General features: G+C 41.2%; 1 protein-coding gene across 8 annotated transcripts in view; it reads right to left on the bottom strand.

Annotated features, from left to right (window-relative positions):
• The window catches only part of SIPA1L1 (signal induced proliferation associated 1 like 1), a 338644-nt gene that overhangs the window by 119467 nt on the left and 194336 nt on the right, over nt 1-24841 (bottom strand). For 7 of the 8 annotated variants that reach the window (XM_064486079.1, XM_064486081.1, XM_064486087.1 and 4 more), the window contains one exon: nt 11398-13197. In XM_064486079.1, the coding sequence (XP_064342149.1) occupies nt 11398-12895 (1498 nt within the window). In that variant the 5' untranslated portion in view covers nt 12896-13197. Of the gene's footprint in view, nt 1-11397; nt 13198-14066; nt 14196-24841 lie in introns of those variants that run through there. The other variant, XM_064486085.1, reaches the window with a different exon arrangement.

Raw genomic sequence — 24841 nt, 5'->3', positions numbered from 1 at the left:
TTACAAGGCTCTACTTTATGTAGACAATTGGACATGCAGGGGGAAAGTTACATAACAAGATCATTTATGTAAGGCCAGGGGTTTTTAAACTTGTCTATAGATAGAAATTGGGGGGTCTAGGGACTTGAACAAAAAATTTAGCCCTTTATTTTCTCTAACTTTTAAATGAAATGTAGCATTTCCAACCACTATAAATGGAGGCAACGAACTACAATAAATATGAGCTGCACATGTGACTTTGACACCAACAGAAATCATAGATATTTTCATATCACAGTGCAGTTGCTACAGATACATCAACATATCAGTTATGCTCAGCACGACTTAGAAATTATGGTAGTTATCAGACGGATGCTAGACTTACTGCAATAAGAAAGAAGCATCTAGATGACTAAATCACAAAATTTTAAACTCTCTTGCAAGACAGTATTTTAATATCTAAACTTTAATCACTAAACTGCCAAAGGGGTCAATGGGGTGGGGGGAGGGGAACCTTAGGAAGTTCTGATGTAAAAATGATTTATAATAAGAAACTGGAAATCCTTAATTTACAACAGCTGGAAACTTTAAATAAATGATGGCATAGCTAATTATGGCACTATGAAAAAATATATAAAACTGTATTTAATGAGCATTATCTTACTTAAAAAATGAATATACATGTATTAAAAAAGATGAGACAAGTAAGATCACTAGTAATCAACAACCAGGATTAATTTATATAACTTTTATAATAGGAAGATTTTTTTAAAGTATAAAAAATCTATTTGGTTTGCAAATGCTCAGTAAGTATAAAGAACATTTTAAAAGGCTGCATATTAATGTAACTCTACTTTCAGTGTTAGTTAATACCAATTCAAATGCTATCTCAGGAAAAAAAAAAGTAACATCCAAATGAAAGAAATTACAATGAAACACCTGTCTCTAATTCAATTTCTTTATATTTAATAGAACACCTTTTGCAGAGATAGTGCAGCAAGATGTTTTTGTAAAACGCTTTTGAAAGATTTGGAAGGAAGTCCCTCGGAGACAGCCAGAAATGCAGACAAGGCAGAAGTCACTGCGGCTCGTGGGCTGGGATCATACACGTGTCTCAAAAACTCTGCACAGCCCCTCACCTCCTTGTTGACCAACTGTCCGCATGAGTTGTTCAGGCTGCTTTTGCTGAGCTTCTGCATCACTTAATGTTTCTACCTGACTCGAATGCAGCTGGGAAGATCTCCCCTCTTGCTGCCCTGAAGTTCAGAGGCACGGCCTCCCCTGTTCAGAGGTGGGGGCTCCATGCTAAGAGGGAAAAATGAATTGATACAATAAAGCAAATATGTTTTGAACACCTAGTTTCAGTGGCTCACTGGTGTCTGAAGTTAATAACAAGGTGTGCATTTGGAAAATGAGCGACAGGTTTTATTGTATGTTATCAATTTGTTCTGAAATCACATATCTAATGGGCCCTGATGTCCTTGAGGCTGCAAAACAAAGAGTACAGAAATTCTCTGGAATATGGAATCAGTAAGCAGGGCGTTCGCTTGGATGCACGTGGACACAGAAAGCTGCGTAATGAGTAATATTCCCATTTCCGTGTAGATGGTTCGTCTGTTAGCTGCTGTTATTGGCTGGACCCGAAGTCCAGGTATTTTGTTTTTTTAAGTCTTATCTTGACTGCTTTTAGACTCACAGGAAAGTTGCAAATATAGTACAAAAGGAGTTCCCATTTATCCCTAACCTAGGCTCCTCCAATGTTAACATTTTCTGTAACTACCTACACACAGAACAATCATTAATCACAATCAGGAATTTTTAACATCTATTAAAAATCTTACTCAAATCTTCCACTATGCTCTTTCTTGTTCTGAAATCCCAATTCACTACTCCAAGTAGCATTTAATTGTTACTATCTCTCCTTAGTCCCCTGCAGTCTGTTACAGTTCCTGTTACAATTCTTGTCTTTTGTGACCTGGACACCTTTGAACAGCACTTATCTCTCACTTTGGGTTTGTCTGGTGGTTGCACATGATTGGACTAAGGTTATACGTTTTGGGCAAGAGAACCACAAAAACGATGTAACCTCAGGGCATCATTTCATGGGTTCATAAGAGGGACCCTAGATTCATTCCATGAAGGTGGCATGTGTCAGGTTTCTTCACTATAAAGTTACTCTATTTCTCTTTGTGGTTTACAAGTATCTTCAGGGAGATACTTTGAGATTATACAAATCCTGCTTCTCCTCCTGTTTCTCTTCAAACTGTCATCCATTGATTTTAGCATCCATCATTTGTGTCTAATAAGGTTTACAAAAGGAAAAATCAGTCTCCATAATGGTGTCTGGGGCCTTCGGGGATCAATTAATGGTCTTGGTTAGTGTCCACAAACCACTACAGACTTGTCTGTGGTCTCATTTCCTGGAAAAAGAGGAAAAGGAACTACACCATAGTATTCAGTGTCTGGAGTATAAGACAAGGTCACTTATACAGAGGGCCCTCCCTGCCTGTACCTGATGCTATAAATACAAGATACACTGGCTCCTCAACTCAATAAATTTTATGCTTTACATCAGCACCAAACAGTCACACAACTGTGAAACACCCACTGAGCCTGCCTCATCAGCGGTCCTTGCCTTCAAGGAGTGCTTAGACTATCAGCCAGTGCATCACAGAAAGTGCTGGGCAGAAACTGGGGCACAGGGGACTTGGAACTGTGGTGGGAGAGCACCTGTACCTTCGGGAAGGAGGGGTTACTCAGGCATCACAAGCCCAGGACAGGCAGGAGCTTGCCAGGGGAGGGGTGGGTAAGAGGGGCAGGGAGAACACCACAATTGGATGCAGGCACTCAGACGGGAGGGAAGGCAGCTCCATGCAGGCGGGGAGCACGGTAACCACCCCCCAACTCTGACACCTGTGAGGGTTCTATCTGGCACCAGGTCCGCCGCCCTCTCTGCGGGGACACCACCTCCCTGTCTCACTTCTCTCTCAGTGCTAGCCTTCAGTGCCCCCACGTAAGGTGAAGCCAGCAGGGGAAAGAGACCCACAGCCCTGCAGGGGAAGCCAGCCACCCCACCAGTCCTCCTCGGCCTTTGTTCATACATGTGGCAAAGATCACTGGACAACTGAGGAAAACCAACAGCGTGAAAGAGAAAAAACAAGACAAACAGAAAATACAACTCAGGAGACACATCATTCAAGGAAAAGAACTCAGAAAAAAAAAGTTTTAATTAATATCAGTGGAGAAATGTGGGGCTACAGAGTAAGGATGAGCTCTTATGAAAAACAATTACAGGAAAACAAAAACAATGAGCTCCTGGGGAACAAAGCCACAATTGCTGAAATAACATAAAGTGATAAAACACAGAGGCAATAAAACAGAGACAGCTACATACCAATCCCTCACCCAGAAGATAAAACTGACACGGAACAAAAATAAAAAGAAACTGAAACCACAAAAGGTAAAAAATGGAGGCTAAAACCAGAGGTTCCATCATCCACCGAAGTGGAGGTCCAGATAGAGGACACAAAGAAATGCTAAAAGACTTTGTGAAATATTTTTTAAGAATCAGGGAAAAAATGGATGTTCAGCAGCTTCTTATCAGCGTCTTAACAGCACTAATGGCAGAGAGCAAATTCCATGAAGACAGTTGGATCTGCTTTTGTTCCCCTCTGAGCACAGCAGCTGGCAGAGAGCAAATGCTTAATAAATATTATTTATTAAATGAATAAATAAATGTATGAGGGTGCAGTTGTTAATTTTTAAAACTACTTAAAAAAACATGAAGGGCACTCATTAATAGTAAATTGGATACAGACACACACACAAGTGCATATAAATCTGGCAAAATCTGAGTAAGGCTTGTGGATTGTACCAACGTCAATTTCCTGGTTTCACCACCGTTATTAAGATGTTACCATTGGGGCGGGGAGCAGGGAACTGGGTGAAGAGTACACAGGACCTTTCTGTGCTTCTTTTTAAACTTAATGTGAATCTGTAATTATTTCAAAATAGAACAATGAAAAAAGAAAAAAAAACAGTAAATTGGATAATAAATTTCTCTGTAAGAAAAAACAGACAATTACACACGGAATTACTGGGAGCAGGACTGGGATTTCTCTCTCCAACTCCGCACCATTGATTTTCCTAGTAGGCATGCATATGTACTTTTGTTTGATTTGTTTATTGTCTGGTTCCCTCTGCCAGCATGTAAGCTCCGAGAGGGTGCCCCATTTTATTTCCCAGTCCATGTGCCCAAAACCATGCCCAGCGTGATGCAGGCACTCCTGCACACGCGGCAGCCACAGAGGTGCAATAATGAAGATTTCCCTTCCGGGAAGGCCTTACAACCCATTCAGCCACAGGAAATGCAATTAGCTCAAAGTCTCTGGCTGGAGGGTCTTCTGATTGTCCACAGTTTTCCAGTCCAGCCACACTCTTCCTGGGCAGCCCTCATCCAGGGACTGAGCAGGCCCGGGGTGACAGGGCCAGCCGTTACAGCCCAGCAAGGGATCTAAGGCTCATTTTCCCCCCACGGTGCTGGCTGAGTCTTCCTTGGATGTGAACCGCGGGTGAGGGTCCCCCTCCCACTTTTGCAGCCTCTCCCTTTTACTTTCATGGTGTCAGACGTGCACCATGGGCTAAAGGCCTTCCCTGCTCAAGTCTGCTTCCTCCCAGCTCTTCTGTCACAGGTGTTACCCCCCGAGTCCCTAACAAAGCACCTGCACGCCTAACCTGTCTCAATACCTGCCTGCCTAACCTGTCTCAATACCTGCCTCTCAGGGAACTCAACTGACGCGACACGTTTGTTGCATGATTAAATCATAAATGCAAGTGTGTAAGATGTAAAATGTGTGATTAGATTGTATTTGGCAAAGAAAAGGTTAGATTTGAGTAGGGCGGACTAGAGATGGAGAGACTAAGACACTTATTGCTAGAACTGGGGCAAGAGGCCATAAGGGCCCGAAAGTACAGACCTGAGACTGGGACACAGAGAATAAAAAGTCAGAAGCGATTTGAAGGCAGACTCGGGGGCCTCCCAACTGACTGTAGGTTGAGATCAATAAAGAGAAAGGCCTTAAAGAGGCTTCGGTGTTTCAGATCCAAGTGCTGATAATAACGGTGGCATTTACAGCAGGAGGGCAATGATGAGGGAGGCTTGCTTAGGGAGAAAAATAAAGAGGTCAAAGCTTGTGTCCCAGGTTTCTAGTTGCCAGCCTAAAAGCTGGTGGAATTGAGTTCTGGCTGATGAGAAATAGCCCTAGAACTGAAGAGAAAGCCTGGGAATAGGGGTATTTTATTTGGCTATGAATGTATACAAATTACCTTTTCCAAAAATAATTTTTTGAGGTTCCTTAGTTATAAAGGAAGTATGTAAATCATGCTAATGAAATGGGAAAATAAAAGACAAACATGGAAACAAATGAGTTATTCATGCAAGTTGTATAGTCGAGCATCAAATTTGCTTCTGGGAGTTGAGGAAAAGCAGGAGTTACACTAAAAAAATAAATAAATAAAACAAGCTAGCAAATCAAACACACCTATCATCAGAAAGCAGGCATTTGGCAGCTACCAGAAAACAATTCCTGGCATCAAATTCTAAAATAAATTTCTCACATGGAACTCTCTAAAAGGCTGAAGAATGACAAATAGACAGTGTTCATCACCAGTTTTACTGCAAAAGTGAGTTCTGTTTTTATATGATAGGATCTTTACAAGGTGATCTTGAATAAAGTCAAGTGTCTGAGCAAATGTGGCCTTCTGGAGGTCTAGCTTGATTTTAAAAACAAAACAGAGAGGAGCGGTTGAGGCATGAGCCCTTTTAATCAACTTTCACGAACCTCTGCACCGAGATGGCTCAGTTAATATGAAATCCTGAATGCCTCACAGACCAGAGTTCAGACAACCAGTGATGGGACTCAGAAGATCATGGCCAAGAAAAGACAGGATGCCTGTTTTCAAAAGAGCAAAAATGCAAATCTTCCCACCATAATGGCCTTCTTGTTACTGAAAGCCCTGAGCAGATAGAGACAGCAGCAAAACATTCCTAGGATCAAAGTGTAGAATAGATAAACAAGATTACACTGTATAAACAAGAGTATACTGTATACGTGCAGAGAAAAAAAATGTGACAATGAATGTATGTATGTTCATGTATAACTGAAAAATTGTGCTCTACACTGGAATTTGACACAACATTGTAAAATGATTATAAATAAAAAATGTAAAAAAAAATAAATAAAATTTCTAATAACAAAAAAAAATTCCTAGGTTAGTTTCTCAAGAAATTACTTAGTGCCCCAAATTTCCCTGAAAGGGTTAAGTCACTGGAGCGCTACCTTCAAACAAACTAAATACAGTTTATGTGCTTTCAATAAAAAATAAAAGACAAGGGCATTAAAACAATACAGTATTAGACGTATATAAAATCTTTCCCTATTAGTTTTGGCAGAAGTAAACTATTAAGTTTGAGAGCAAAGAGCATAACATGGTTCAGGAGACCAGACTTGCTGACTCTGGAGTTTATCATTTAGCTGAAATACGACTGTCCAAAAACTAACACAGGGGAAGGGGTGGAGGTGGGTGTAGCTCAGTGGTAGAGCGCCTGCTTAGCATGCATGAGGTCCTGGGTTCAATCTCCAGTACTTCCATTTAAAACTAAAGCACAGAATAAGAACTCTGAGTTATATGGCATCCCATAGGACTTTCCTCAAGCTTAATGTTGCTACACTTAGAGAAGAATTAAAAAACAAACAAACAAAACAAGCATAGGTTTTTACAAATAAGTTTAGCTGTTAGCTGCATGGTGTTCCCTGATGTTGCATACATACCATACACTAACCCACTAAAACGTAGAATAGGTATGTAATGAGGCTCATTTAACAACTGGATTTGATGAATAGCTCCTGATAACAAAACTGGAGAATATATCAGAGTACTAAAGCTGTCACTTCAAGTACAAATGAACTTCAGGGTGTATGTCCTAAAGCAACATTAAAGCCAGCTGACTGTAAGAGGGTGAGAGGTAAATAAAGAAAACTGGATATTACAACAGCAACTTAAATCCAACTTGTTTGTGTCCTCACACTGATAATTCTGGGTTCCAGCACACTGCTGAACCTGGTGTGTATGTGTGTGCGCACGCGTGCAAACACACGTATGTGGTGGGGTGGGATGGGAGGAGGTGCGGGTGTAGGAGGAGGAAGGTGAACAGTAGGAAAAAATCCAACCTGGTAGTTTAAAGTCATAAGAACAACCAGGTGCATAAGCACTGGTTTTCCTTCTTTTCAGGAGGGGGAAAATATTCTCAGCTGAGCTGCAGACCAGGTAAGGGCAGTTGCTCCTGCCCACTGGGCAGTACGGAGGGGCCCTTCCTTATCACAGCAACTTCAACAACTTGATTTGTGAGTGGCACCCGGCCTGGCGTCAGATAAGCCTAAAGCCGCTTTTGATCGAGGGAGCAACCAACAGGCAACCTGTGGGCTTCCAGTCTCTTTCCCAGTAATGCATCCTTCCGGGTGAGGTTCAGGGAGGACACGCCTCAGACACTTGCACACTCAGTGCAAAACTGAAAAAGTCCTGTGCTGGTACTTGAATCATGGTGACTATAAATAAAAACTAAACACAAAATATACATGTACTCAAATGGAGACGACCAGATGAATCTTAATGCTATCCTACTGCCTGGTTTGCGTCTCTCTAGGAAGGATGTGGTTGTATCACCTGGACTTATCACAATGACAACTTTGCCTCGGGGTCCTAGGAGCACTGCGTGAGGAGGTCTGCGTAAAGCACAAAGTAATAACACAATAAATGTTAGTGATGTTATTACTGGCATTTAATCCTCAGTAAGCCTCAATAGAAACATCACACACACTAGCAAAACAGCAGGGAGAACTGGGCAGGAGGAAGGACCAGAAAGAAGAACGCTGATGGTGTGTTGCTTATTTCAATAAATGCAAACATTGGGATTCCCTACTGGGCCACTAATTTCCAGCAACGCACTGGGCTTATTACCTGATGAAGCCAAGTATCCTCTAAAGCCTGAATCTGCAAAATAATGATGTTCATAACAATGTAATGTTCAAAAGTGATTACAGCCTCATCAGCCAAATACGATTAAAATTTACACATTTCGTGAACTGTAGAGTATACAGTTCAGTAAAGTGACTTCCCCCCCAGAGACTTAGCTACAATGAAGTCAGGAACCCATTAAATGGCAGAATGGAAAGTATCTGGTGATGAAGAGGCTGGAGTGAGATCCAGGTCAGTAGCGCTACACCCTACTGCTGGAAGATAAATTACTTCTGACAGTGATGTACTCCTTCAACAAGATGACTCGCTTCAGGATTCTGATTAGGAAAAATGAGTGAGTGCACTAATTTCAGTGAATCAAGTCATACATTAAAAATCCTAAGACAGAGTTACTTGCCTAGCTATACTTTATACTGTGAAGGAAAGTACAGATATCATATAAATTTTTCAATACCCAGCTGTACTTTAGGGGTCTTAATTTCAGCCCCAAATGATGTCATTCAGAGCCACAATTTGTTGTATATTATCATATTGTGACAAATGACCTGCCTGACTTGAAGATTCTAAGTTGTGTGGCCCAAGAAAACATAGCAGGGGCTCTCTGTAACTGCCTTCCACTGCCCCGGCTTCCTGGATTAACAACTGCTCTGAGTTTGCTCTGTAAACCACGATGATAAACTCCCAATGGCATCAGCAAACCTCTAGTGCCACACACTTTCTGCTCCCACCAGCTGGACTCCATGCTGGCAAAGAGTCGGCTATGTCTTCCTAAGCCTGTTTATGCCAGATGACTTGTTACTGTAATTATGAAATTTAATATTATAAAAGCTAATGGAATATGAGTATGAAAGATAAATCTCAGTTCTATTAAAAACAAATTGAAGGCTTTGGAAAGACTTCATAAAAGCAAGTCTCTGAAAGGAAAGCTGTAGGATTAGATGTGGGCAAGATCTATAAAAAAATGAGAACAATTTCTCAAACCTAAGATTCTGTAAGATTCAGGTTGCTTTGTCTATGTTTTTGCTTTTACAGTTTATAGTATTAACATAATGTGGAATCCAAAATAGTAGAACCACTGTCAAAGAAATGCTCTTGGCCTCACAAGAGTTTAGCAAATATATTTTTATTATTATGTATTTTAATGAAAGTAGAATATTTTGAGTATGCATACTTTGTAAAGATTCCCTGATTTAACTAGTTTTTTCAATTAACTAGTTTCAATTATGTTGGTTAAGGAGGGTATTTTCCATAGTTTAAATTAGAAAATACTTTGGATTAGCTGCTCTTAAATTTATGAAGTATTACGATCTAAGCTGGATTACTCTGAGATACAAGTGTTCAAATTTTTATTCCATACTTTTTTAAGGACAAAATACTTGGAACAAATTTCTACCAGATTTAAAGATAAAACTATACGTCTTCCCTTTAGTCTAATGTAGCAGAGGGCAGAGCACAGCAACCAACAGCATGATTCTTTCTGGTCAGACACCCCCAAGGGGAGATCCTGGCCCCAACATTCCCAGCTGCATGACAGCCTGACCACTTAGCCACTTAAGCTCAGTTTTCTCACCTGGAAAACGACATCAATCATGGTACCTACCACAGTGAGCACGGAGAGGTTGAAAAGAGAAAGCACATGTCATGTCAAATGCTAAGCAAAGTTCCTGGGACACAGCAAGTGCTCAAAATGCTCATTATTAATATTATTATATTGCATAGTAGAAAAAGATCCTACCACATCAATAAGATTATAAATAATATGTTCTCTCACGCTGGAATGCCAAGTTTTTTAGGAAGATGGTCTCACCTACAGACAGCTCAGAAACACCTGTGGAGGTACATACAGCAGGAGTTTTCAGCTAGGGGCAATTTTACCTCCCAAAGGACATCTGGAAATGACTGAAGACATTTTAGGTGGTCATAGCTGGAGGAGGGAAGGGGGCAGAGTCCAGTGACACTGCTAAATGTCCTAAACCCTACAATGCACAGGACAGCCCCCCCACACAGAGTTATACGGCCCCAAACACCTAGACGGCAACAGCAAGAAACACTGTAGCCTAAAGAACAGGATAAGAAAAGAAGCGATTTCTAATATCTGAACTCTAGAAAGTTATTCTGAGAAAATAAAGATTGATTACAAGTGAAATTGGGATTTTCATTATCATGTTGATTCCAGGATCTATGCCATAGATATTTAAGACACATAGATACTTAGCAATGAGATTCTTTTGGTCAATTAACCCTCTTGAATGGGGTCTATCATGTAATAATCTTAGAACAAATTTTATTTTAAAGTGAGCAATGTCATAAAACTCAACTACTAGAAGGCAGTACTAGAAATGAAACTTCATTCAGAGGAATAAATCTAAACGAGATTCAAAAATCCCAAAACAGTAGATGGGAAACCAAAACTGTTCGCATAGTTTGCATACAGGGGGCTCTCAATTGGGCTGAATGCATAGGAGATACCAAGTTGGCTAATGGACCACAGGTGAATGTCTTTCCTTGGCAAGCATTCCGTTTCGTGGCTCAGGTACCTGCATGGCTTAAACTCATTCTTCTATTAACAATGATACTCAAAAACACTATCATAGAGCTCTTAAGACTTCATTTACTACTCTTTAATGAATCACAGAGTCTTCTTAAAAGCATGAATAAAAATGTATATAAAGTAAAATCCAAAAAGATAGGCATATGTCTTCCCTTCATAAGCAGAAAAGACTAGGAAGGAAGTCACCAACACATCAGTGGTACTTCTCACTCCAGTGCCTTTTACACTCAAATCTAAGACCCAGGCTGGACTCCCGGCTCTGTGACTTTTATTAAGTAATATAATTAATTCTTAATAAAATTCCTGTGAAATGAGTAAGAATGTTTTTATAATTCCCATTTACCAAAGAGAACACATTGAGGCAGAAAAGAAATGGTCCCGTACTAACTGTAAAAGTGCTAAATAAATGAAAGGCAGCATTAAGACTGCTTGTGTAATGCTTAAAAAAAAAAAAAAAAAAAAGCTATATTTAAGATATTTTCAACTTTGTGATATTTATCCCTAAAGGTCACACAACAAAGTCTTCTACACAAAGATTATAATTTCATCCACTAAATCAAAGGGTTTTTTTTTTAAATTAATAGTTTATATACAAGACAAGGCAAGATATTTACTATATCTGAAAGGAGGAAGTAACTCAAAAAAATGCAAAAGGAAATTCACTGTAGCAAATAACCAGTTAACCATTTCACCATCAAGAGAAGGCACTCATGAAAATCTTACATCACACTGCTTAAAAAACCCAGTAGACAGTACATTTTCAGAAAGCATGGCAAAAAAAAAAAAAAAGAAAAAAAAAAAGAAAATTAAACCAATGGAAGCTCTCTGCTCACCCTTCTGATGGAAAAACTTCCTGTAGTAGTAGGCGCCAAGATCTACGTGTTCCACAACGTGTCTTTTCACTCTATCCGGATGCAACACCAAGCTCTCCTTGGGCGCTTCAAGCACGGCCACGCCTGCATTTGTGCAATGGGAGCTCAGCGCGGACTCAAAGGAGGCACTTTCACATCCACTAAAGGAGCCAGAACTTGACTTGCACAGGCTGATCTTCCTTTCCCCTTCTCCACCTATCTCATTCCGAAAATACGGACAGCTCATTACAAGCTCGTTGCTTTTATCGTCTCCCTGGTCCATGCTGAGGCTCCCTTTGGAATTCAGGTCCTCCGTGCTGCCCATCGGGGAGCTGAAACTGGCCGAGTGGGACAGAGGCCCCGACACTAAGGACGCCACGGCAGCAGCTGAAGCCCCCGTGGTGGTGTTCCTCCTCTTAATTACATTGTGCCTGTTCATAATGGCCTCGTTCAAGTCAAATAATATACTCTGGACATCGTAGTGGGCAAAGCACTTTGGACACGTCCAGGGCCTGACGGAGTCTTCCGACCGGTTATCCTCCAGATCCGACGACTTCCCAAGTTCTTCACCTTTGGCATTGCGTAATTTACGAAAAATGGACGAGTCTCCGGTTTCAGACTTGGAACGTCGCTTGAGTGGTTTTTCCCTTTCCTTAAAGAGCCTGAGGTTCTCTCTCTGGGAGATGGGCCCGTCTATAACATCCAAGGAGAAACCAGAACCCTTGCCCCCGCCGGCGATGAGAAAGTCGCTGAGCTTGGTGGGAGTGGGACCTCGATCAGACTTGTCATCTTTGTAGCCCTTTAACAAGTCAAAGAAGCTTTCTCCGGACGTTCCCTGCTTATCGATTGAAGATGTGCTACCGTATTCCCTGTGCAGTGATGGCCCAGACTTGTATGTGGGCGAGATACATTCATCAAAGCTATCCACGTCAAGTTCACTTATGGTGATGTCGCTGTTGCTCCGCTGCCGGATCCTGCGCAGAGCTTTCCTGGGGGAGCTAGGATAGGCTTCAGGCATGAGAAATCTGGAGTCCATGTTCTCCGACGGCCGCGTCTTGTTTTTCAGTGTGTTCTGTATGCTTTTTAACATGGCTGAGTCACTGGAATTGAGGCTTACAGAACTTCCCTGACTCACAGGACTGCTTTTGGAGGACATGCTCTCAAGGCAACTTGAGGTTTCTATTTCCTGGCTTGAACGGCTAGATTCTTTGACATTTTCCTTTCTTGGGGGCCAATCTGCAATCCGTGCCCTAACCCCCATCTTTGGGACTCCGGGGGTCGAGGTTATATGGTGAGGACCTTCGCTCCGGGGGGGCCCCACAGGAGCCATGACCGAGGACCCTAAGCTGCCATTCTGGGACCTGAAGCGGCGCATGTAGAAGTCGTCTGTGTGGACTTTGGGGGTGCCATCCGTGCCTACCACCGACGCCCTATCAGTGGCAACCGGCCTCTCTGTCTGCGACCGTTTCAAGCTGGTCATGATGTAAAAGCAATCAGGCTTAAATCCCTGCAGAAAGGACCATCATACCTAAGTCTGAAATGTGCACTTCCCTTTTGGAGAATGGCTTCCAGAAAACACAGCAGTTGCATGAGATCTTAATCTTTTTCATTTACAAGGTTAAACGATGCCTTATTTTCCAACCTCTGAAAATCCTGATCTTCAAAACATGATAATCCACTATAGTTCCTTTGCTTCACTTTGACAGACGGCTCTCTTTCAGAAAAAACTGAATGGAACTTGTATCACTGGGGCTCTGTGATTGCCATAATCCCATGCTTTCTCTAAAAGAGAGAAGGACAATTGGAATTAGCATTTGATTAACTACATCTAAAAATAAACATGCAATTGCCAAAACCAGGCACATGAAAATAAAAGCCTCACTAATGGTCTGTGGCTCACAGTTCACAACCCAAATTTTTAGTATGCAGGTTAGAGAGAAAGGAAGAAAGTGAATCATTTAATACTACTCAACATTTAAATTATATATATATATACACACACATATTTAAAAGACTATTAATATTTCAGCTTAATTGAACTGCTTCATATCACTGAGAGGAGGGTGAGGGATCTCATTCCAGGGCCGCAGGGCTCCCCGCCCAAGTACAGACCAAGTGCAGACTCCAATGACCTCTAATAATGTAGAATATCACGAACCACTGTGCTGATCAGAAGTTCAAGACATAACCAACAGAGTTCAATAATTAGAGCAACGTCCAGTTTTTTACCAAGGCTAAAAACTGAAAAATTATGTTATTAAGTATGTTGCAACACTCACTTTTTAACCTCTTCTGAGTTTCAAAATCCAAACATGTCTCTCATTTCTTTACAAAGGCTTACCAGATTTGGCAAGGACAAACACAATAGAGAAAAAATAAACAGGGTTTTCCCGGAGCCATTCCACCCATCAGCTCGCTTCTGTATTTTCCTCTACTTTATTACTTACCCCGAAGAGCAGTATTTCAGAATGCATCCAGCATCCTTCACCACTTCTTCCCAAGCTCTCTTTAGTTTCATCTACTCTTAAAGCTAGAAGCCTAATTTCACTAATTAGCAAAATGCCTGCATTTCCTTACGCACTGCAACCCACCCCCACCCTTTGGTGCTAATTTCCAAAGACAGCAGAAACCAAAGGCTGCTGTAAACAGACCTCTCCATATTCCCCAACAGATGACAGAGGACGGCTAACATCCTTCCAGGTGACGGGCGAAGAAAACCAACTTCCTCATGAACACGTCAGTCAGGAGGCAAGAAGCACAAATCTTGAGCATAAAATTCTGCGTGGTTGCGCGCATCCTGAAAATCAAGGCAGAGGACCCTTTTCCAAGGCTCCACAAATTACACAAGAGGTGGCCTTTCAATCCCTGCCAAATGCATGTTTGGAAAGATGCCGCTGAACCAGCACTGCGCTGCCGGGGCCGCATTGTCTACAAATCACGGCTGACACCCCGGCCGACCCGCGCTCGCTGCGCTCCGCTCCCCGGCAACAAGCACTTACTTCCACGATAATTAAGCATCTCGCGAGTCGGCTTCCTGCCTCCCAGGCAGCCGCTTTAATTTCTCCTGCGGTACGCAGCATCATTTTAGAAGGCTCGCTGCTATTTAAAGGCTGGAACATTTAGGGGTGTTTCAAAAACTGCACGCTGCCTGCGAAATGCAGGGCCAGCCGAGCTCCAGCTGGGCTCGCGAGGGCTGGTCTGCGCAGCCGGGCACAGACACGCCGATTGCTTCCCTCTCGCTCCTCTTCATCATCTTATGTGAAGGGGATGATGGTTTTGCACTGGTACCTAATTAAACCTGGCTTTTGAACTTTCTAGGTCCTTCCACCTTCAGACTGCTAGGACTTCCTTCACATTTGGGAACTGGCTATGCTCCACTTGAACTGTAAGCCCTCAAGTGGAATCAGGTGCCAACTGTTGCATCTGAAGGCAGTTCATGTGGCCACAGCCAAGGTTCAAGAATTGCTCCTCATAAAATGGAAGGAAAACCGAGCAGCTGAACCAAAATGCAAAGTAAACACCAGCCCATCTCAAAAATGCAAAAAAAAAAAAAAAAAATCTTTTGACAACCCCAAACCACAATTTATAAGCCATTTTGTAACTAGGGAAAAAGAAGCTATTTATTTAAATGAAATATCTATCAAAGAAAGAAGACACTAACATATAAAAAATAAGTCTAAAAAGAGTCTTATGAAAATCAGATGCTTTCAGCATTTCTCACAAGCACACAAAAATCCAAATAAATCACCTACCATTCCCAGAACTGACATTCTCTAAAAGGCCAGTGCACCCATCCCACCAGGGTAAAAACTCATTCTTGCCACATTTCATTTCCTTAGACTACAGCTCACTGCAGGGCTGTCTTCTTTAGGATATGTGAAGTTATGTCCATTGTAGGAGGAGACTGAAGGCCAGCACTAAAACACAGTAAATAAAACCGACTTGGAAATGCGCACTCTTGGCTGTCACTACCACAGTACCATCTCATATGCTTCCCGTGTTTTTTAATGGGGTTTTAAAAGTCTTAGAATTATACATGTATAATTATTTTTCTTCATCATTTAAAAGAAATACCAAGACTCCTATTACATCTTGATTATAATAACAACTCAATGTTTTAATTTCAAAACATAGATGAGCACACAGAGGAGACAGTGCCCACAGTTTAATGACCTGTAAACACTGAGGATGTTCAAGACGAACAACAAAGTTATATAACATGCCCCCTCCGCCGCGTCATGAGGATCTTTTTTCCTTTTCTCTCTTTTCCCTTTCTCTTTCCCTCTCCTTATCTACAGTATCAAAACCCTTTAGGTGCAATATGGACTTCGGACATGGACAGGCATCTACAGAAATATACAAGCCTTGCATTTATTCAGGTACTAGTTGAAAATAAAGATGTCATCCACGTGTGTAATATGACAACAGATCAGTAACACCTAAAACCTATTCCTTAGGATTGATGGAAACAGCAAACATATGTTGACAATTATTTGACATTAGCAATTCTCTTAATTATCAGCCAACCTGCCTCAGCATCATTAAAAACGGTAAAAAAAAAAAAAAAAAAAAAAAAAGCAGCAGAATTCAACAGAAGAGCAGTACTTATTTATAGCACGTCACCTCCATCTGTGGAAAGAGTAAACTACTTGAGACATGTCCTTGTTGTACATTTAACTTTACAGCCCTGAGTACTTCCTGAGTCTACTACGGCAGATCCATTTAGCCAGAATACCAATTCCCCCGATTTAGTTCAGGGAGCTCCTGGGAACTCTACCAGAAAAACAGAAGATGTGTTGAAACTCTACTAGTTGAAAGTCTTTCCATCACTCACGGTCTGTCACCACATAGCCTATCACCTTTCTCTGTTAACACCATGCTTCCTGGAGAAGTGCTTCCTCGTCTCCTCTAAATCATCCCCAGGCTTTCTGCATTCTCTTCTGAGCAGCAATCACACACTCAGTGCTCAGGATATCTGGGGAAACAGTCCCTACCTCCAAGGGAAGTTACAGGTGTAGAAACAGTCCCTGTCATTCTGGCTCATTGAGATATCAACACTCTTGACCCATCCCTGCTTCCTGAAACTATGTCTTCTCCAGATCTCCATGACAAACATGATCTTCTTCAATTTCCAGGGGGTCACTCCTCAGGATCACTGGTGGGTTCCATTTAAAAGCCAGTGATTCAAGGGTGGTACCCATGGCTTACTCCTCTTACCACTCTTCACAATTTTGGAAGGGACTATAAAGGGGCATTAGGATGCATCTGAGCACTGAGTGCACTAGGATGAGAAGGCAGGCATGGGGACACTGGAGTAAAAGTATTACTCAGGGAAGCAGGGTGTTGACTTGGTTGGGTCATCGTTGCCTGTGCAACTGAATGAAGACAGAATAATGAAATTACTTGGGGAGAGATCTGCATGGTGATGTCACAGGTACCTGCAGCTTTAAATATCATCTCTATGCAGTTACCTCCAAATCTCCTCTCAGGACCCTCTCCCCTAAACTCCAGAAAAACACATGCCAGTGCTCATTTGATATCTTCCTTAATCATCTATTTTCAACAATGTATTAACTAACAAGCAGAAAAAAATGGAAAAACAATTTTTTTCCAAGAAATAAATAAGGTGATTAGGAAATGAGAACAATAAATAATTGAAGGAACCAAACAGAAGGAACAACATGGGAAACTTTGTGCCAAGGGCATAAAAAAATGGTTTATGGTTACACAAGAAGATGTGGGAAGGGAAGAAAACAAAACAAAACAAAACAATACCAGCAGCTTACAGTTCCTGCCCTAAAATCACCGACAACACGGTATGGTACACTCACTAAAAAGATGTAGCATTCCTCATCAAACACTTCCATATTCCAAAATGGGATGTTGTTAGATTCCTTAACTGGTATAGCCGCAAATACAGGAGCAACTCTCCACGTTTCCAGGCATCAGAAGGAATTTTGATGATGCATAACTACACAAAGGGTCCGACATTCCCGAGATACACAATATGAGTACTTATGAAAGTGTCAATGTTAAATAGTTTATGAAGTTGTATACACAGATTTAAAATGCCCATAAATATTCTTGCTGAAGAATGTAAGAGGAACCTTTACTTTAAAACAGAAATACCATTTCACAGTGCTTGGACATTAGATTAGCTAAGATAACCAAACAAGGGCAACAATTTTCTTTACATCCCCTGGGCTTCCCTGAATTTCACTCACATTACATACAAGTGACATCGCAGATAGAAGGGACGTCTCTCTCTTTCAAGACAGCCTTGAAATGCACACAAGCATCTCTGTGCGATGTCCTGGATAATTTAAGCTTTATGAATCAGCACATAACTTTTTAGACTGGAATTTCCCCCTTCTTTCATTTCCGTTCTGTCCCTTGAACAAAAAGCAGGAAGGATTGGGAAGAGAGGAATTGATAAATCTAGTTCCTGCTCTCCAAATGTTCACTATCTAAAAAAGAGCACTGATGAAGACAAAGTAGATTCAAATAACTTGCCCTGAAATTACCAAAGTGCATAGTGAAGTTATGGGGTTGGTAGAGAGCATGCTGAACATTTATGAGGTACTTGGTTCAATTCCCAGTACCTCCATTTGAAAAAGGAAAAAAAAAAAAATCAAAACACAGATAACAGGATAAAGTTACATTTGAGTTCAGAGATAAGAAAGCAATTTAATTTATCACGTGCTTGTTTGGACAAAGTAAGGACCTATAGAGAGAGTAACATTTGCCTCTGACAGACCCAGCAAACTGAAAAAGTTCAGTGAAGAAAGTAACATTTCAAAGGTCTAGTCAGCCTTGAAGATACTTTGTATAGCTGCGGATGAAGTACCGAGCTGGATGGCAGAAGACAGTGATAAAATTTAAAAGGTATGGAGTAAGTTCCATGGTGGAATTACTGACAGGCAGAGAAATGATTCAACAGCTGGCAAAATAAAGGAGAATAGAAATAAATGTGAACACTGATCTTATATTTAAATATGACAAAATTTACACAATAAGCAATTCATACAAAGCCAAAAAGCTACTAGGTCTGAGGACCTTAAAGTAGGGAAGTAAAAGGTAAAAAGTAGGGTAAAATGTAATAAATAGAAAGGTAGTAGTGAACCAGATTATTAGAGGAAAAATACTGTCTGAGGTGCGGTAAAGGAACTCTTTCAAGGAAAACAAATCGGAGCTCACCCCACTAATCAGGGACCCAGGATATCCATGCCTGGCACCCAGGATATCAAGAGAGCAGACAGATCCATGAAGCCAGTGAGGGTTTTAAAAATAGTAATTGTACGTTAATATTCATTTAAAAGCCATTAAAAATATATTCATCTCACCTCCTCACATGAACAGAACAAAATCACAACTAACTGCTAAACAACCACCAATTAAAAAATAAAAGGTTATTCATCAATCCTATAAACAGTGATCTACTACCGAACAGCTGATTACCAAATAGGATCTGGGGAAAGGGGCTGTGAGAAAATGGATTTCTGGCAGACAACCAATAAATGTCTGCTGTGCAGGGGAAAAGGCTTGTCAACTTTCCCCAAGTTATGGTTCAAATTCTTCAAGGTATTAATTCATAACAAAAGGTTTAATAATTAAGGCAGGGACACCCTGTACGTCACCTCCGTTAGGACATGATAATACATATGACTATATGAAGGCTCCATGAAATCTGCAGTTAAAAAAAACACTAACTATTAAACTAAGATATTTCTTAACTGATTTGACTATGGACTAACTTTTTTTTTAAAAAAAGAACGTTTTTATACTGCACATCCTATTGAATGTAGCTGGGGACAAACAGGCCCAGTTTTAGAAGAATTCAGGATATAAACAAAATTGTATATACATTATAAATTTAGCTAAGTTTTTTAAAAAGTGATGTATAAATAAGAAAGCTAAAGGAAATTCATCAAAAGATTTAGAATGCTTGTCTTTAGTTAGATTTTGAATAATTTTTTTTCTTTTTGGCATTTGCCTGTATTATTTGTTTTCTAAAATAAGCATGTATAACTTTTATAATCAGAAGAAAAAACTTAGGAGAAAAAAAAAGAAACTCATCATTCTGTTACTAAAAAAATAAAACAGGACCTGGGAATGTGTAGTATGATGAACACACCTCTGAATACTAATTATTAAATACTGCACTATGTTAAACCCCCAACCACTCAACTCACCAAAGAAGTCAAAATTCAACAGATGTCAGGTCCCTCCAATAAGATGATCTTGTGCTAAATCCCGATTAAAATGAATCAAAGAGGGTGACATAAAGTATAGAGGACTAAAGATTACAAGATTAGCAGTATTTACAGCATTTGAATAATTACTCCATATAGATGATTAACATAACTGCTTTGTATTTACTTTTCTTGCAAATCACTGCAATTTGCAAATTGCAAATCGTTTATTTGTATTTAATACTGTTTTCTTTATATTTAATATTGACATAAAAGCCGACAGTCTCCATGTCACCCTTTCACCAGGTTGCAGTGACCTAGGCAATCAGGTGACAAGGCCTGAACGAAGCACAGACTAAGTCGTTGTTCCTGGTGGCCCTTTCCTGGAACACACCTACTTTCCCATATAGGTGTGCATCTCACCCTTTGTCCTCACAACCCTCCTTCTGCAGAGATTCAAGCTCAGTCTCAAGGATGTCACCATGTGGGCTGCAGATGGACAGTCTGGAGAGCATTTTTGAAGTGCCAGAGAGGTACTGATGGCTGAGGAACTGAAGTTGTATATTTAACCCAGAAAAGATTAATCTAGTAGTAGTGACTTTCTCTGAGGGCAGGAAGGAAAGAGATGGTCCAAACTGTATTAACTCAGATTTAAACTAGGTAAGCCACGAAAATTACCTTTGATCCACACACAATGAACCTCAGCTGAGAACCCACTTCACTAAGACAGCTTTTCAGGCTGCCAACGTGGGCTCCCCGAGCACTGTTCAGTGCTCTGTGCTAAGCTAGCTACTATCAAAGGAGGAGACAAAGAAGGAACATTTCCACCCTCAAGTGCCTATAATCACGCTGGAAGACGACAAGTGTAGGAAACCAGAGTTCAGTAAGAGAGACTGTCACTACCGGCTGTGTCAAGGACGGCATGGTTTTCTCATTTGAATATTTATATTCCAGAAAGAATTTAAGAAAAGGCACTGGAAAAGCATGTTTAACTTTAGCACAGGAAGACTAGAAAGTCACATCGGTAAGAACAATGGGTGAATGTAAAGGTCCTTCTACGTGCAACTCTAATATCCTCAACATTATTAATCATGATTAATATCACCAGTAACCATATTTCACATAGCAATTTAAAAATACTGCCCAAGGAACAAGAGCTTAAAAGGGAAAAAGTAAAACATAAAACCACTCCACACTGCCTGAGCGTTTCCTTAAATACAGACTTGCAGATGGTTTGTCTGTTTCATTGAACGCTTACTTCTGAGGATAAACTCCCTCCCCACGCGGCTCAGAGAGATCGGGACTGCCATCCCTTGTACTCCCTGACCGGTGTGCACCCCTCGGTCCTCACAGGCCCCCGGGGGGTAAGCTGTCAGAGAGGTAAGCAGACTGCGTCTGACCAAGTGCTCACCGCACGGCGGGCTCTCTCTGGGGACAACACTGTGCTGGCAGTTAGAGGATTTACAGCAGAAAAACTACTTTGAAAATACATTATAAGAGAAAAAAGGCTTCCATTTTCCAAGTACCTCTTCTGAAGCCCAACCCTGAGAAGGATCTTTATATCCGGCTGAAATACACCCAGTGGGGAAAAATATTGGTAATTAACTTCCTTAACAGGTTACCGTGGTCACATCACTTGTGTTTCGTGAACTTCTGGGGGCCCCTCATTGGCAACCCTGCTACTGTCTGACATAAGCCTGGAGTTCAGAACTAAGCTTCACCACCCCCAAATGGCTTCCTTCTTCCAGTAATAGTAAGAAACAGGTCTGCCCTCCACAAATTGGGAGTCTTTTCAGAAAGCTCCACCAGACCATGGAACTGAATTGAGGGTGGCCCTCTCTGACCTGACATGCAGAATTTAAAGTGGTGAGTCATTAGAAAAATTACCTTGTCTGAACTCTTCATTTTCCACAGGGGGTGTCTCAGGGCCAGAAACGGTAAGTCCACCAAGGTTAAACAGGAGCAGAGCCCACACGTGAAGCTGGATTTCCTCGTTCTCTGAGTCCTACCCTGTCTGCTACACCAGACTGTCCCTCCAGAACACGCTTTTCCAACAATCTGCTGCCACCAGCTGTACCTCCAGTTTGAGCATCCATATGGACCACTAACTGCCTCATCTGCTCCCCACATCAACCTGCAGGCAGGTATCAGCCCCTGCCGTCTGCATACGAAGACCCTGATGCTCAGAAGAGGCTGGGTTACTGTTGGCTCTGATCCCTGAGCCACGTTCCTGGCACCAGACCATCCACCCTCCCTAAAATGCCCTCCTCTACTACTTTCTGAAAGTCTGCAATTAACTCTACACGTGGTTGGGCCTTTTCTCTTCAATTAGATTCTTAGGTTCCTGAGGACAGCGATCCATCCAATCCTTATCCCCAGAGCACCCAGGATCCTTGGAGTGGAATCATTTCCAACAAAAGCCACACAGCCCCAGCAAAGATGAACTAGACATTCACTGATAAATTAACAGAATTTATATTGTACTCTAAAACGTAATTATGGTTATCTCATAAGTATCAGTGTTGAGGGAGTCATGGGGAAAAAAGTCCACGTGGCTGAAACTTAATAAAGATTGCAGCTTCATCTTTCTCTCTTAAGGAGGCTTCACAACAGAAGTGAATGAAAAATAATGCAGTTTGATGTGCCTCCCTTCAATCCACTCATCATCAAAGGGCATGAAAAACAGCCACAAAAATGAGCAAATCTCATAAAACAGCAACACGAAGTGAACCAGTACCGGACAGGGCACCAACACAGTGCAGTAACAACAGAGTCAGCTGTTAAAAACCCTCACAAAGTAAGTGAACACATTTCCAGGAAAACAGCAGGAGGGGTGCTTAATACAGCACAGGTGAGAGAGGCAACAGAAACCAGAAATTAAAAATGACTGCCATCAAACTAAGGATGGTCACATTCACCCTCAAATAATTCCTCTCTCATACAAAAGCCTCCCCTTTGTGGCCCCCTTTTTCAAAGTTGTTTTTCAATAAATGAATGATAGGCTTCTTGGTTTTTTTTTTTTTAAATAGTGCTAATAAGTGAAAAATAACGTCTTTCCTTCAAGACATCCCAACCTCAACCCCAACGTAGCCACTCCTGGTAGTTTATGCATTCTTCCAGACTCTGTGTGTGGGCTGGGCACACACACAATAAGACAGGCGTTGATTAAGAACAGGGAGAGGAAGGATGCGGCACAGGGAATGACTGACATCGGAGGAGACCTGCTCCAGGACCTACTACAGAAAGAACGGCAGAGGGTGGATGATGAAGAGTGGAAAGAATCTATTTATGTTCAGGAGAGGCAGGGACCGCCCCTTGCCAAGCTGACATGAAGTACTTGATGCAACACTTCACAGCTAACACATTTTGAATCTTTTATATACATATCCTGGTTTCTGAAAATAGGAGCCCTATACAAATGTTTCTGGCAACTTATCAACAAAAATCAACACAAGAGCAGATGAAGTAACTTTAATTCAGTGCCCACCACAATCCTCCAAGTTTTTCTTTTACTAAGTAAGTTTTTTTAATTATGTAAAAATTAGTAAATTAGTCATTTTTACTAATTGCACAAATATACATACACACTGTATATAACCTTCAAATAAATTTTAACCTTCAAACTTAAAAAGCCCTGATGTGTAAATGAGATTTTACTCACAAATCTATTAACTCGATCACTTAAAACATTCCTTTACAAACTAGAAAAAAAAATTAAGTAAAATGCAAACTGATCCAGTGTTCAAAGATAAAAGCTTGTGGCAGGAAGTCTTCTTGTGTTTCTCGGTCACTCTTTCCATCTTTGTGGCAAAGTGAAATAAATCTCCTAACTGGAAATGGTAAGTCTGATGTTAAAATGTAAGTCCTGTGTGTTTGCATTATTACTTGTTTTCAAATTTGATCACTCTGCCTGCTCAGTACTGAGTGTTCACAAAGTGCACGCCCACAAACACAACACAACACTCTCTTGCTTAAAACCTCACAATAGCTTCTCTCTGCTCTCAAGGCAAAAGAAGAACTTCCTGGGTGCATGACGGATCTTCCTGGTTAACAGCACAGCCTCACTACGCCCTTGAACCTTCAGCTCCAGTGAAAGGGAATGGGAATCAGCTGCAAGTACTCGAGTGCCGCCTGGAGCCTTCAGGAGAAACCAAGCTGCAACTCCTGCTGAAACACAACCTCCCCATCCCTCTGTCTCCTGTTTAACTCTTCCTCCTCCTTCAAGGCTGCATTTTGGGTATCTTGCAGGAAGTCGTCCACACCCCACCCCATCCCTTGCCATGCTACTGTTTTTTGTTTTTTTTTTAACAGCATCGCTTGAGAGGACTGTGGGTAAATTATGGTGATTCAAAACCAAGGTAGGGATTCCCCACTTTCAAGAAAGTGTGATTTCACTCTGCATTACTACCTTCTAACACCAGCTCAGCTGGTAATAAAGAGCAAGGGACTGCCAGTTTGAAGTCTTTTGAAAAAAATAACTGATTTTGAAGTTTTTTTTGACACAACTGGAGTTTAAACAGGTTTAAAAAAAAAAAAGAACGTGTCAGAGTAAAATAAATTCTTTCAAGAGAACACAAGCACAAGAAAAAGACTAACTAGTATTATAACTAGTATTATAAAAAAAAAAAAACCATGGGTATAATAAGCAACAAAAGACGTACAAATCAAAACAGCACTGCATCATCTTATACCTACTAGGAAAAACTCTAGGAATGTCAGTCCTCCGTGTTAGTGGCGTTACAGTTAAAACAGACATCCTTATGTTGCTGGAAGCAGTGGAAATTGGCAGAACCATTCCAGGGGGAAAAAAAAAGGAGAGTAAACCAGAAAATATTCACATCATTGGGCTCTGTGGTCTCTCTTTCAACCTCTGCAAATGGATGGCTGTCCAGCAGCAGAAGGGTTTCTCCGCCTCACACTCAACACCAGCTCTCTATTCCTTCAGGAAACCCTGGGAGCTCTGTGGGATTTTCCATTCCTGTGGAAATCCAGTCTTTTCTTAAAGGCCCCAGCACTCCCCAAGACATCCTTGGTCCCCAGAGGACCATCATACAGAAGATCTTTATTTTTCTAGGTTTCCTGATGCACCACCCACTAAGCCACAAGAGCTACGGGCCAGGGACTGCACCCGATTTACCTGTATGATACTTACCCTGAGTGGAGGCTGAATGATAAATGTCACCCACACTGAACAGAAAACAAGTGGTCCAACAAACACTGAGAAGTGATTTTAC

This window comes from Camelus dromedarius, chromosome 5 (genome assembly GCF_036321535.1).
Source record: "Camelus dromedarius isolate mCamDro1 chromosome 5, mCamDro1.pat, whole genome shotgun sequence".
Lineage (NCBI taxonomy): Eukaryota > Metazoa > Chordata > Mammalia > Artiodactyla > Camelidae > Camelus > Camelus dromedarius.
The sequence above is the reverse complement of the archived record's forward strand: the minus strand, read 5'-3'. Positions and strand labels throughout refer to the sequence as shown.